Source organism: Fusarium redolens (genome assembly GCF_020744475.1).
Source record: "Fusarium redolens strain MPI-CAGE-AT-0023 chromosome Unknown BKA55scaffold_48, whole genome shotgun sequence".
Lineage (NCBI taxonomy): Eukaryota > Fungi > Ascomycota > Sordariomycetes > Hypocreales > Nectriaceae > Fusarium > Fusarium redolens.
The window spans coordinates 11,229-25,377 of NW_025763711.1; the positions used below are offsets into that span (position 1 = coordinate 11,229).

Here is a 14,149-nt window from a genome sequence, read left to right on the forward strand (position 1 = left end):
GAAGGCGTAATCAGGACCCAATGACAGCTTCAGAGGATACATCGGAGCATCTGAAAGAGCAATGACTCACCGAGTCGCTGAGACGAATACGTTGTCCTACTTACTTTCTGTTAGTCAAGTGTTTATGTATGGCGCGGATGAGTACAGACAAACGCCCTGGCTTCGGTCGATGGAAATTGGTTCGGCCAGTCTGCCATCCTGCTTGAGCATCACAAATCGGGTCTGTGGGTGTTTCGAGATATGCAACGCCTACCATCGCCATCGCAAAAGCCCTTGCCACCAGGGCTTTTGAGAAGAAGGTAGATCCGCAGGCTGGCCGCTGAATCTGCACGGGGTAAGGTTTATCCTTGTTCGAGGTGATGGTAGGAGAGTGGAGAGCTACACCTCAAACAATCGACCATACTCTAACGTGCAGATACACTTGATGCAGAAAGACTTGAAATCCATCTGATCTCCATTTTCGAGGATTTAACCAATTCCGTCTAATCCAGTGAACCAATGGATCCCAAACATACAATCTAACGGGTCGAGGGGTGTAACTTGTTGCGTTTCTAGTCGGAGCCCCCAGGCCACTAATTAAGTCGACTGAGTACGAAGTGATTAGTGGGATTTATGGGGTATACGTGACGTAATCGCAAGGATCATAACAAGAGCAGTCCCATAAATTCCGCAACTCGGCATTCGTAACTCCGGCCATAATTATTAATCCATAGCGATAGTTCTGGAATGCTAACGTTACAGTCATTTCTTAGCATCTAATTACTCGACTATAAGTAAGGATATATAACCTCTTTAGCGGAATCAGCCAAGTTCTGCCAACAGAGGACCATACCTAAGGTAAGCTAGAATCCACCGGACACACTCCCCGTCTATACTCTGTACCCGTCCTTGCCGCAAGGTCTCAACAATATGTCATTCACTCAGTCGCAACAAACCATAGTAGTCGTTGGCGCCACGGGAATCCAAGGCTCTGGTGTTGTCCGGGCATTATTGAGCGACGAATATGGTGGTCCTTGGTTTGTCCGAGCTCTTACCCAAGATCCCAGCTCAGGCAAAGCACAGAAGCTTTTGTCAGATTACCAAACTACTGATAATCGTCTGAGCTTGGTCAGTGGCCATGTTTACGATGAATCAAGCCTACGGAGTGCCTTTACGGGTGCATACGGCGTCTTCGCCATGACAAGTGAACGGTACCCTGGTAAACTAATTACTGAAGAGTGGGAGTTAAAACACGAGATTAATGCAGGGCGTAACATCATCTCCGCTGCCAAGGAGTGCTGCATCAAGCATTTGGTGTTTAGCAGCTTACCTGATACTGTCAAAGCGAGCGACGGCCAGTTCAAACGGATACATCACATGAACAACAAACATTCTATTGAGCAATTGGCAAGAAAGGAGCTTAATGGCTTTACCTCCTTGATTCCTGGTCAGTACTCCGCGGCAGGTATCTATAATTTTCAAAACATTCGCGGGGTTACTGACGTGTTCGTCATGTACAGGCTTTTTTTACACTAACTTGGTCTGGCCACAGTATTGCCGGCTTCGTGGTTTGTATCCCTCTCTTAATCTCCAAGTTTCAAATGACATATCGACACCCAGAACTAATAAATCTGTTCCTCAGAGGACGGCGTGGTACAGTTTTGTATGCCCCTACCCGGGAACCAAATGGCCCAATGGACAGATCCTGCACACGACATGGGAGCCTTTTCCGCAAGTAAGACTTTACCATATTCAACAGCTGTCTTCCCCTACGCAAGTCAAGGCTGATAATCACTGGCAGAGATATTTCACTTAGGCGTTGAAAAGACTAAAGGGAAAGCTTTTCTTGCTTTGGGACCTAGGATAACTCCCGAAGGCATGGCGAAAGTGTTTATGCGCGTTACCGGAAAACCGGCTGTTCATTCTCCAATCTCGTTTGAAGAGTTCGGTCGATTGAGCTCTGCACTCGTTGGCCCAGCATTCAAGGAAGACGCCATTGAAATGATGCGATGGGCTGCCGTAGCTCCAACCGACAAGACCTGCTATGGAGCCTTTGAGCTAGAGGTTGAGCAATCGAGCGAGGACCTAGGTCTTACTGCTAGCTCTTTTGAAGATTGGCTGGCGCGTAGCGGATGGACTGGTCCTTAGGAGGTATATTCATTCTCCGAGATAGAGTTCTGAACTGAATCATCCAATTATCGCGGAGACAACATAGGTTTAATTACCGCCTTGATTCAACCAAGCCATTATGTATCTTTGTTCTCAGGCTCATGCAGTGGGCTCCTGTGTCATTGGGTAACGGCGCTGTGCATGAGGCCGGGGGTGCTTCAGGCTGCAACAATGTGTAACAGGGATATTTACTCTACTAGGAGGCAACACTACAAACAGAAACAGTAATTAGATATGTCTATTTTACTATATTATTATTACCTATAGAAATATAATATATATGATAAGCGAGTTGGCCAGATAAGCGAGTTGGCCAAAAATCCCTTATTCTCCATCTCTATCTAATTAAATACTTCTTAATAACCAAATATATTACAGTCTTCAAATAAGGCTAGGGTCCTTCTCACACTCCAGGCCCTTTAAAATAATCTAAAACTAAGTATTTAACGCGCTGCAGATATATATAAAGTTAATTATAATACTCTTAGTAACTAAAAGAACAGCATTTAATTATAATGCGATATTATAGTAAACTTATAGAAGCTATTTAATTAAGAGAAGCAGATATTACTTTAATATATTTTAGATATAAATTTATAAGGATTTCTTTCTTAAATCTCTCTTATAAAAGAAATATCTAATTAATTACTTATTAATTATAATATATTATTAGTTAATAAGTATTAGATTATTAATTTTATTAAATAATAATTAAAGCTTAAGATATATTTCTAATAGAGATATAACTATTAAAGAGCTAAATATAAGGATTTAATTATTATTTATAAGTAATTTAAGTTTATATAAAATATAATTATAAAATATAATATTTATATAAATAATATTTATAACTTTAATAAGACTAGCTTTATAATAAATATAATTTTAATTAATAAAGTAATTATAAGTGCAAAAAGGCATAAAAAGCTAAAATTAATATAGCTTAAAAAATTAGGAATAGGTTATAGTAATTTAAGTAATTAATATAAAAGGCTAGGTATTACGACCCAAACGGAAGAAGGCGCTTACGTCACGCGTGCCCCACTTTACTTCCACCAATCACATAGTAGCTCACGCCTTACCTCAGAACATTCCATAAGCCTCGCAATCCGGCTCATAATATGGACTCACGACTCGCCGTAAGCCAGGCTCAGAGCACCATAAGCCACCTACTATATATACACATTCCTTTAGCAGTAGATAGAACTTAGCTTACTAGCTATTAATAAAACTTCTTTATATTAATAAGCCTAATATATATTACTTAACTATTAAGAGATATAATACTTCGCGCCGCTTAGCATTACGCCCTACTTTATCTGCTAGCATAAACCTAGAACGGACTAGTTTATCCCTTAGAAACCACAACTATTACACTAGGCAATTTTACTATTTATTATAGTTATAGGTAAGTATTACCTTTATAACTAGTATAAAGAAAGCAGCCTTTTAATTAATTAGGCTATTATTATAACTTAAAATATATAGATAGATAATAAGATAGGCCTTAACTAGCTTAAGTATTTTAATAAGTATATAACTAACTAATTAGTTAATGCTTATTACCTTTTAATCTTTAATAGTTATAAAAGTTATTACTTAGCTAACTTTAAAATATATTATAAGGAAAAAAAGATTATCCTGCTTTATATACCTCCTTACTCCTCTTATTTACTTTAGCCTCTTAATTTTAGCTACTTTAGGCTGCTAAAAAAAGGCCTGTAATTAAGAAATAAAGTATTTAATAAGATACTTTATAAATTATATTACTTAGACTAAGTTCTTTTAGGCCTTTTATATTGCCTTTTAAGCTATTATAATTAAGAAGAATATTAAGAGAGGTTTTAGAGGAGCTAGGTTTATTTCTTTTAGCTTAAAAAGTATAATATTAAAGCTTAATATATAGCTATAGATTCTAATACCTGCTAAAGAGGACATTAGCTAGGCTTAACCTTAAACCTTAAAGATATTAAAGATTATTAATAAAACTAATTTCTTTTTAAAATACCTATAAAGATAAATTAGAGGATATAAAAGTAGCTCTCTAAAGTTAATTATTAATACTATTATATCTAATATTAAGATATTAAAGGAAAATATATATAAGATAGCTTTATTAAGGGCTAAGGCTAGAGACCTTTAAGAAGAGAATATAATACTTAATTAAAATAAAAGGATAAAAAGAATATACCTATAAGATAGCAGGAAGATAATTATAAGGGATAGTTAGAGTTAAATTAATTAGATAGATATAAATATATAGGTAGTAGCTAAGTCCTTGAGAAGTAGTAGTTATAGAAGGTTAGAGGGACTAAGGGTTTAGTGCTATAGGACTTACAGGAAGGCCAGGCATAATATATGGACCTGTAGGTAATTATAATATCTAAGGAAGAGGAAAGTAGATAGTTAGAATTAATTAAATAGGTTATAGTATTTTTATTATATGTTTAATTAAGAAGGTTAAGATTTGTAGCCGACTTGCTTATTATATAATGTGTATAATAAGCAAGTACTCTAGACAAGTAAGTGCTTTAAAAATTCCTGCCTATAATTTTTAAATTAATATAATAATACTATAAACTATCTAATTAATTAAAACTACTTACTATACTCTTCTCTAGAGGTCTTAATTACTACCTAGCAGGTCTTTATTTTATACCTAGCCTTATTATATATATTATAATACTAAATACCTAATTGCGCTAACCTTCCTTAATTACTAATATTTAATAATTTAGCTACTATTTATATATTAATATCTATTTAATTAATTACTTATAATACTTCTTTTATTATTATTATACCTTCTTTTTATAATTTAGTCCTTTTTACCCTTTAGTATTAACTTAATATCTTATTTACTTATTTAAGGTCTTTAACCCTAATCTAAAGTAAGGCAAGTTTATATATATTTAATATAATCCCCTTAATAAGAGATATTATAGCTTTTATAATTAACTCTAGGGAGCTATTATAATGCCTTTTAATTTATTTTTTAAGGTATTTAAACTAAGATTAGGCCTTAAGTGCTATATTTAAGGTCTTTAAAACCTATAGGATTAAGGGTTTAGTAACCTCTTTAATAGGTATTAAAGTCTATAGCTATATATTAAGCTTTAAAATTATATTTTCTAAGTTAAAAGAAATAATTTTAATACCTCTAAAGCCTTTTTTAATATTATCTTTTATAAAAGTAGCTTAAATAGTAATATAAAAGATAAGAAAGAACTTAATTTTTAAACTATAAGTTATAAAGTATTTAATTAAATATTTTATTTCTTAATTATATACCTTTTTATATAGCTTAAAGTATTTAATATTAAGAGGCTAAAGTAAATAAGATAAATAAGCTAGTATATAAAGTATAATAATCTTATTATTCTTATAATATCTTTTAAAATTAGTAAAATAATAGCTTTTATAATTATTAAGGATTAAAAGATAATAATAATTATTTAATTATTTAGTTATAGATTAATTAAAGTGCCTTAGCTACTTAAGACTTAGTTTATTATTAATTTAGCTATTTAGGGTTATTATAATACCCTAATTGCCTAAGAGGTTATATTCTTAGTATTAATTTATAAGGTAATATTAGCCTATATTAATAATAAATAGTATAATTAATTAGCCTTTAGTATTAACTACTTAAATTATTATAATTTATTTCTAATTTCTAATTTATATTAATTTTAATCTTTTAAATCTTTTTAAACTTATAATAACTATTCGAGCTATAATAATACTTATTATAAAGCTAGTTTTATTAAAGTTTTAAATATTATTTAATTAAATATTATACTTTATAATTATATTTTATATAAGCCTAAATTAACTATAAATAATAATAAGATCTTTATATTTAGCTCTTTATTAGTTCTATTTTTAAAATAAATATATTTTAAGCTTTAGTTATTACTTTATAAAGTTATAAGTTTAGTATATATTAACTAATTATATATTATAGTTAATAAGTAAAGAATTAGCTATTTCTTCTATAAAATATAATTATAAAGGAAATTATTATACATTTAGGTTAAGAATAAATTAAATTATAATCTATTCTTCTAGATTAGGTAATTACCTTAACTTTTAGATAGTATTATATTATAATTAAATGCTATATTAGCAGTGATATAAAGCATAGTAATTAATTTTATAGATATTTGCGGCGTATTAGAGACTTATTTTTAGGTTATTTTAAAGCGCCTTAAGAGCAAGAAGAATTCTAGCTTTATTAGAGGGTTGTAATATATTAGGTAGTAAGGAATTATCTAATTAGATAATAATAATGTAGGTTAAGGGATTTTTAGAGCACTTGCTTGTCTGGAGCACTTGCTTATTATACACGTTATATTAATAGATTTTAGTTATAAGAGTATATTAAAGTTTATTTTATTACTTTAAAGTTATTACATAGCAATTTAGGGTTATAAAAAAACTTAAAGTTAGTTATAAAGTTAAAAGAAATAATATAATAATAAAGTATTAAACTTTATATCTTAAGATTTATATATAAAAAGTTTAATAATATAAAAATAAAAATATAGTAAGTTATAAAGTTGGCTATATATAAAAATAGCCTAGGGATTCTTGCCGCAGTAACTAACAAACTAGGGTATCCTCTTAACTCTTTCTAGGAGCAGTATACCATTTCTGGAAGGACAGACCCCAGGTAATGACCTGTGTGACCTGTCACGGCTTGCAGTTTTACAAGATGAAAAATGTTAGCGTTGCTCTGTTGTCAACCGAATGTCAAGCCAATAGGCCTCTGCCAGATTAGATCAGCTGAAATGATTTTTGATTCAGGAAACTTTGTCCGCTAATGTATCTAGACTATCGATCTAGTGACAGCGTCTGAGGATTAGATCACGTTTGTCAGCTTTTATTAGCCTAAACAGTCTAAAAGGAGCCTTTTACTAACAGCATAAAGCGTGCCTTGCCTTAATTTTATTGAATTTTCTATTCTAAGCCTTTTCTAGATAAGTCGTGTCATAAACAAGCTTGCCTGGCTGTTCGTCTAGCAAGGTAATCCACATAAACGACTTCAAAATGTCTTGCATTTCTTTCCAACTACTTACCCAGCATTTATCAGCCTGCTTTCGCAGACCGTCCCTTATCCATACTTCCTCTGACGTGCTGAACAGTGAAAGGGCTCCAGTCATTAAGAGCCAAATCATTAGCTGAGAAGATATCCCATCGACAAGCTCGAGGCCCAGTATGCAGTTTTTGTAGATAGTAGGAAAGCAGTGGTAAGGGAGTTTGATATCTTGCCACTGCAGGAACACATGGTAAGAAAAGGCCAATAGCCCATGCCGTATAGCTTCACTGATCGAGCCGGCAGTGAAGTCCATGCGCAGCAGGCGATACATTACCGCAGTCATCGTTTCATGGATAGTCTGCGGGCGTATTAACCGCTGAGTCTGCGTCCCAATATTTACTAGCACACAAAACCTTCTCATAATTCGCCAAGCTGTCGCCAAACTGCTGTCCAAGCTTTCAGAAATCTCAATGTACTCTTGGGAACACATCTTGTCGTCCCAAACTCGCAGGAGATTATGGGGATAATCCGGAACCGGCTGTGAAGGCTGACTGAAGAACACATGGCTCGACCCATTGTGCATCGCGATGCTAAGATCGCACCTACGAAGGGTCAGTATTTCTAGCCGATGGCTATAAGTTTTTGGTATAGTTTACCTCAACATCCCTACTTCAAGGGCTTTGCCCCTAAACACATATATACCTCCTCTCAGGTCTACCATTTTACGAAGGCCTTGCATATGTTGCTTTGATGTCTGATAATCCCCGTCGAAATGTGCAGCTTCAGCAAGCTTCAAGACCACACTGATTGTAGAGTCTGAAATTTTTAGTTCTTCATCTTCCCCTAGAAGCCTTTCCTTTAGAAGTGTCAGGCCTTTCTGGAAATGAAGCAACGCCGCTAAATTGATGATACTCTCCCGATGGCGAAGAACCCTGTCGATGAAGCTTTCCACTGCGAACGCCGTTATGTGAAGACCAACAACGTCTCGTGCAATGGGGTAATGTCCCTCATTGTTCTCTTCCTGAAGGCCAATCGCCACCTTTAGAGGGAAGATAACCTTTCTTGCGAATGGTGTAACTTAGTTCATGTCAGTAAGCCGGAGGATTCTTGGAAGCCCGAGTTACGAACCTTTAGCTATGTTTAAAAGCATCGGCAGCTCTATATCAGCAGCAAACTCGGCAAAAGACAAATCCGAGCCGACACGGCTAGGTATTAGTGAAGTATACAAGCTGCCCACTTCTTCCAGCTTGACTCGTGCTGTCTGAGTGCAAACAGCCATTGTCCTTGCCCTCCTGCCGATCGTTGGCTGACCCTTGTCTGGTCGAACTTTTTTCTTCTTCTTCCCTCGCATGACATGGCTTCTGATGAGCTTCCTCGTGACTGCATCGACGTTCTCCAGATTTGATGAGACAATAAAAGGAAATCCTGCGGCTGGGTCGGATGGTTTTCTGAATCCATCCGATCCTGTCATAGTGAAAGTCTTGGCACGTCCCTTTTGTTTGCCTAACGTGGTAATGTTGAACAGAAGGCATACGCTGGGGTCTCACGTGCAAGCAGGGATCTTTTAAGATTTCGCACGTAAATAGTAGAGCGTTCAGGGGCAGATCTAGAACAGCACAACATGAATACACCAATCTGTATCAATGGACCGAATATACGTAATGCCTGACAGGTAAAGGTTTAAGGCGGAGCATATATACTCCCGACACAACGGACATCGGATGACAAATCCCAGACAAATCCCATAATGTGGGGTCAATCAGGGCGCCAAGACAGCTTTTTGTTTGCCGTTTCGAGTATAGCGGCTGGTATTTGCGTCACTATCACAGATTCGGTGCAGATTTCGGATGTTGGGCCCCCTGTCAGCGTTCGCCATGGACTTTCTATAAAAGAGATCAGGAATTCGTTTCTTATCATGGTATCTGAGACTTGATAGTCCTGACCTATTTATCTTGCAGAAACTTAATAACTTGATCCTTTTCAATGAATTCTCTACGGAAGTCTGTCCTAATCACCGGCTGCTCTGCTGGTGGTATTGGCGGAGCATTGGCTGATGCGTTTCACGCCAAAGGTTACCACGTCTTCGCAACTGCACGTAACCCATCAAAAGTCTCCCCGAGTCTCTCCAGTGCGGCAAATGTCACGGTTCTAAAGCTAGACGTGTTATCCACGGAGTCGATCGCCGCTGCTGTTGAAAGCGTCAAGAGCCAAACCGGTGGTGGGCTCGATGTTCTCGTCAACAACAGTGGCGGAGGCTATACTTTACCGGCTTTGGATGTCTCGATTGATGAGAGCAAGAAGCTATTCGAACTAAACTTTTGGGCTCCATTGACTATGCTTCAAGCCTTTGCTCCTCTTCTAATCAAGACCAAAGGATGCATTGTGAACAATTCCTCTGTTAATGCAATCGCCCCTATGCCGCTCATGAGTGAGTGCCAGATTCTCTTTATAGCCATTTTCTAACAGCCTAGGCATTTACAACAGCTCCAAGGCTGCTCTTCTCTCGGCCAGTGAGACATGGCGTCACGAACTTCAACCTCTCGGAATTCGTACTATTACCCTGCTTACCTCCGCGGTCAAAACCAACTTTTTTTCTGAACATCCTGCGGCCGATGTACCTGATGATTCCCAGTACTTTGAGATTAGGGACTTCATTCATGGCCTTGTTGATGGCCGCATGCAAGAGAATGGAATAAGTGCGAAGCAGTATGCGACTAAAGTAGTCGGTGAGGTCGAGAAAGGCACAGTCGGAGTGGTCTGGGCCGGCAAAGATGCTTCTACCCTTCGTCTACTATCGTGGCTGTTACCACAGTCCGTTTTTGTAAGACTTGAGCTATCTCTGATATTGGATGGATATCTAATTGAAAGGGTAGGATATGATAGTGCAGAGCGTCATTCCGATTGCTCGTGAGATGGCTAAAGCTACGCGACGGAAACTAGCCTAAGAGACCTCAACTTCCCAGAAAGGAGCTGCGCTGTCAAATGCTGGGAAGATTGTGGGAATACGACGACTGGGAATGCGCCAGGAAGCCTTGGCGTGGAGGAGCATCGGAGCACGACCAGGCAGACAGGGGTCGGGTCCGGGGGCGTGCAGGGGTAACTTGTTTTATAAGCGGGTCGTTGGATTTGACCGGGCTGCCCGCACTTCCTCCTGTACCAAGGACGTGCTATTATTAGTGGTAATTGGTACAGTAGGGCCTTCGTAAGTCCTTTTCTCGCGTCCTCTGGAACGTGGTGTTTGTCGCGAAGATGGGTTGTGGCACTAGAGTCGGCAATCGAGAAGGCAGATTGACATTCCTTTCGACAGCAGATGAGAGCATGTACAGTGTAGTCAATGAAGAGTTGAAGATTGCTTAATAATCCCATAGCCGCATTTTTCAGCATGGCGAAGTGAATATCCGTAATTGAGGCAATAAATTCGACACTCTCGGAGTGAACCTGGAGATTTAGGATGAGGAAAGACTACCCCAGAGGTTTGCCTTGATGGTTTGTTGCCATTGAGCCCCTGACAAGGACAGAGGCGGTAGACGGTTCGAAACCCAACCAGCGTGCACGGATAAAAAGGATGTAATTTCATGACAGTAATGACGGCAGGGTGCCAGCGCACGGACGAATAGTATGTAATTCAGTAAATTACAGGCAGTCCCTGGCACAGTAGTAGTAGGGTGGAGAAGGAAGCATGATGTCGTTGGATTCCATCGGGTTAGGCATCGATTGGTAAGGAACGGCACGCGTCGAGGAGAGGTAAACAGACACCGACGTGGTTTGATGTTGTTGGGGGGCGGGGCGAGAAGCTACCTTCTCTTCAACCAATTTGAAGGCGCTGTTGGGTAGAACACCAATGAAAGATCTGAGTAATAACTCTGATTGGCCAGATTCGCTCACCAGACCCTGACGCCCAGCAGGTTCCGGGTAAGCGGCAAAGACGCGCCTAACAGCCTGGCAGATTCGAGCTTTCATCATATATCATGTATTAAATATATCAAATATCGTTCTAAATCCAGAGGTCTGGATTTGTTTGATTTGAAATAAGATTTTGGCATATTTGATTGATTTGTTGGCAGTTTGTTTGATTCCATTTGATCTGTTGGTAGCGCTGCCAGTAGGCTAATCAGCCAGTGAGCCAGTGAGCCAATCAATCAGGCAGCTTCGTCACGAGGCCCTCGTGACTTTTTTTCATACAGTGTAACGGTGCAGAAGGTAATCGCCGCTTATCTCCTGCTATCTCTTTGAGCGGCATAAGACTGCCACGGGGTCACGACCAGGGTGGGGAGCCAATCAAAATGACCGTGACAGCCGGTACTTCTACCTACACCTAAAATAGCATGTGATATAAGTACTAACAGTTAGCATTATTATAAATAGCTATATTATATACTTTGCAGCCGTACTGTGACGGGTCGGGGGTTTTAAATAGGGAAACTAGTCTATACTAGGTTTATATTTACAGATTATAAAGGGCGTTATACTAAGCAAGTTATTATATCTCTTAATAATTAAGTAATACTTATTAGGCTTATTAATATAAAGAAGTCTTATTAATAGCTAGTAACCTAAGTTTTATAAAAGTATTAATAAATATAATATATATATTAAAGATAGCCTTATAACTTAATAGAAAATAAGAGTAATTTAAAGGTTAAATCTTTAAGGATTATTAATAATTTATAATAATTTAATCTTAAAGTATTATAATCTAAGTAATTTAATAAAAGAGGATTATTATTAGGAGAAGTAATCTTATAGTAATTAGAGGACATTATAGGGGCTATATAATATAGCTATATAGGTTATAATATAATATTTCCTCTCTATTAGGTCTTATCCTTAAGACTTATATATCTCCCTATTCTTATATTAGGCTTTAGTAAGTACTAACTTTCTTTTTTAATTATTTTCTTAATATACCTTACTAATTATTATATTATAAAATCTTTAATAAAAATCTTATAAGACTTTAAAGTATATTTATTTAATAAATTTAATTATAAAGTTTAGTTTTAATATTATACCTTATTCCTTTTATAAGGCTAAAAGTCTTTATTATAAATTAATTAAGTATTTTTCTTATTATTTAAGTATACTTAGCAGGTTAATCTTATAATACTTTTAGTATTATAATTACTTATTATATATTATTTTCTTATTATTATTTGCCTTCTGCTAATTATTTCTTAGTTTCTTATTTAAATTATAAATCTAATTATTTAAAATAGGTAAAAAAGAGGCTAAGGAAAAACTTCTTAAGCTTAGTAAGAAGTTAATAAGGCTATTATAAGATTATCTTATATTTATTATTAAAAGCATTTATTATATAAGTAGGTATTTATTATTATTAATATATAAATTCTTTATAATTAATATTATTATTAAGGAGGATATAGTAGTTTTTAGATATTTAGTCTTTTAGTAATGCCAATATTATTAACTAAAACTAATTTTTAATTCTTTATTCTTTAAGGTTATTAATAAAAGTTCTTTAGGAGTTATTAGGTATTAATAAGGTATTTTATTAGTTCTTATATATTTTTACTTTTTAAATAGTTTTTTATTTAATTAAGTATATCTTTTATTTATTAATTTTTTATATATCTTTAATTTCCTTTACTTTATATACTTCTAGTCTTGTAATTTATTATAATTTATTACTAGTTTTTATATATATTATATTTATAGCTAATTTAAGTATTAAAATATAATAAATTAGGTAATATTTAATATTTAAAGATAGATTTAGTTTATATTAATCTTCCCCTATCTTTTATTTAATCTTAACTAGTCTTAAGTATTTATAATCTAGTTTATAACTTAGTTAATTTATTTTAATACTTTTAATAAATAAATAAACTATATCCCCCTTTATAAAGGTTAGTCCCTTTAACCTTTTAGGGTTATAATATCTCTATATCCTTTTCTTAATAAATTCTAGCTTAGTCTTAAGTTTAATATATATTTCTCTTAGCTTATTACTTATAATAATTATTACTAGGTTTATATTTTTAAGTTCCTAAGCATTATAATATATATTAGGTATAAATCTAATATTTATATTAAATAGTATAAGTTTTATACTTTTATTATAGGTAATATTATAGGCTAGCTAGGTATTTAATAGCTTTTTAACTTAATTATCCTATTTATAGTTAATATAATACTAAAGGTATTATTTTAATACTTAATTTATTTATTTTATTTAACTATTTACTTATAGTCTAAAAGCTATTATAAGTTAGTAATTAATTCCTATAAGTACTATAAGTAATTACTAGAATTTAAAGGTAAATATTAATCCTCTATTTAATAGAATTTCTTTTACTAGTCCTTATTTTCTTATTACCTTATTATAAAAGATATAAGCTATAGCTTTTATATTTATTACCTCTCTATAAGGTAAGTAAATTAAGAATTTTATAAGTCTATTTATAATAACTATAATATTATTATAATAGATTCTAGTTAAAGGATTTTTTAATAATAGTAATTTAGTTATAAAATCTATTATAATTAAGCTTTATAATTATTTTATAACTTCTATTAATTATAGTATTTTATAAGGTTTATATTATTATACTTTTATCTTAATATAAATATTATATTATTTAATAACCTTTTTTACTTCTTTTTATATTATTTAGTAACCTTATTATAATAGTTATTTTAAGGTCTTAATAACTCCTTAATATTTATATAATAAATATATATAGAATTCTTAAATAAACTCCTATAATTCTCTTAGGATTTCCTTAGTTACTTTTATTTATATTTATCCTAAGGTTTATATTTTCTAAATAAACTAATATTCTCCTCTTTTATTTTTTTCTAGTACTTGTTTTTTTGCTTTAATAATACTAGTATTATAATTTAGTTATTAATTAATTATATCTGCTTTTTTATTCTTAAATCCTTTATAATAAATAATTATAAAATTAAATTTATATAAGTATTTTATATAATATAATT

General features: G+C 33.9%; 3 protein-coding genes across 3 annotated transcripts; 2 read left to right on the forward strand and 1 right to left on the reverse strand.

Moving 5' to 3' along the window:
• Nucleotides 1-700: 700 nt before the first annotated feature.
• On the forward strand, nucleotides 701-2,361 carry BKA55DRAFT_587633 (uncharacterized protein). Its single transcript, XM_046194687.1, has 4 exons — nucleotides 701-1,426; nucleotides 1,500-1,547; nucleotides 1,622-1,714; nucleotides 1,781-2,361. The coding sequence occupies exons 1-4, from the start codon at nucleotides 910-912 to the stop codon at nucleotides 2,125-2,127; spliced, it is 1,005 nt and encodes a 334-aa protein (XP_046040672.1). The 5' UTR covers nucleotides 701-909; the 3' UTR covers nucleotides 2,128-2,361.
• A 4,754-nt stretch (nucleotides 2,362-7,115) lies between these two features.
• BKA55DRAFT_658166 (uncharacterized protein) lies at nucleotides 7,116-8,847 on the reverse strand (the record flags this gene model as incomplete). Its single annotated transcript, XM_046197509.1, has 3 exons — nucleotides 8,318-8,847; nucleotides 7,846-8,266; nucleotides 7,116-7,791 (listed from the first exon to the last, which is right to left on the reverse strand). The coding sequence occupies exons 1-3, from the start codon at nucleotides 8,658-8,660 to the stop codon at nucleotides 7,116-7,118; spliced, it is 1,440 nt and encodes a 479-aa protein (XP_046040673.1). The 5' UTR covers nucleotides 8,661-8,847.
• A 221-nt stretch (nucleotides 8,848-9,068) lies between these two features.
• Nucleotides 9,069-10,106, forward strand: BKA55DRAFT_292973 (short-chain dehydrogenase/reductase). Its single transcript, XM_046185554.1, has 2 exons — nucleotides 9,069-9,617; nucleotides 9,661-10,106. Exons 1-2 carry the CDS (start codon nucleotides 9,173-9,175, stop codon nucleotides 10,098-10,100), a joined length of 885 nt encoding a protein of 294 aa, XP_046040674.1. The 5' UTR covers nucleotides 9,069-9,172; the 3' UTR covers nucleotides 10,101-10,106.
• The last annotated feature ends 4,043 nt before the right edge of the window (nucleotides 10,107-14,149 follow it).

Coding starts and splice junctions, on each gene's coding strand:
- BKA55DRAFT_587633 (XM_046194687.1), top strand. CDS start 910: ATGTCATTCACTCAGTCGCAACAAACCATAGTAGTCGTTGGCGCCACG. Junction 1,427..1,499: donor CTTTACCTCCTTGATTCCTG/GTCAGTACTCCG, acceptor CGTCATGTACAG/GCTTTTTTTACACTAACTTG. Junction 1,548..1,621: donor ACAGTATTGCCGGCTTCGTG/GTTTGTATCCCT, acceptor TCTGTTCCTCAG/AGGACGGCGTGGTACAGTTT.
- BKA55DRAFT_292973 (XM_046185554.1), top strand. CDS start 9,173: ATGAATTCTCTACGGAAGTCTGTCCTAATCACCGGCTGCTCTGCTGGT. Junction 9,618..9,660: donor CGCCCCTATGCCGCTCATGA/GTGAGTGCCAGA, acceptor CTAACAGCCTAG/GCATTTACAACAGCTCCAAG.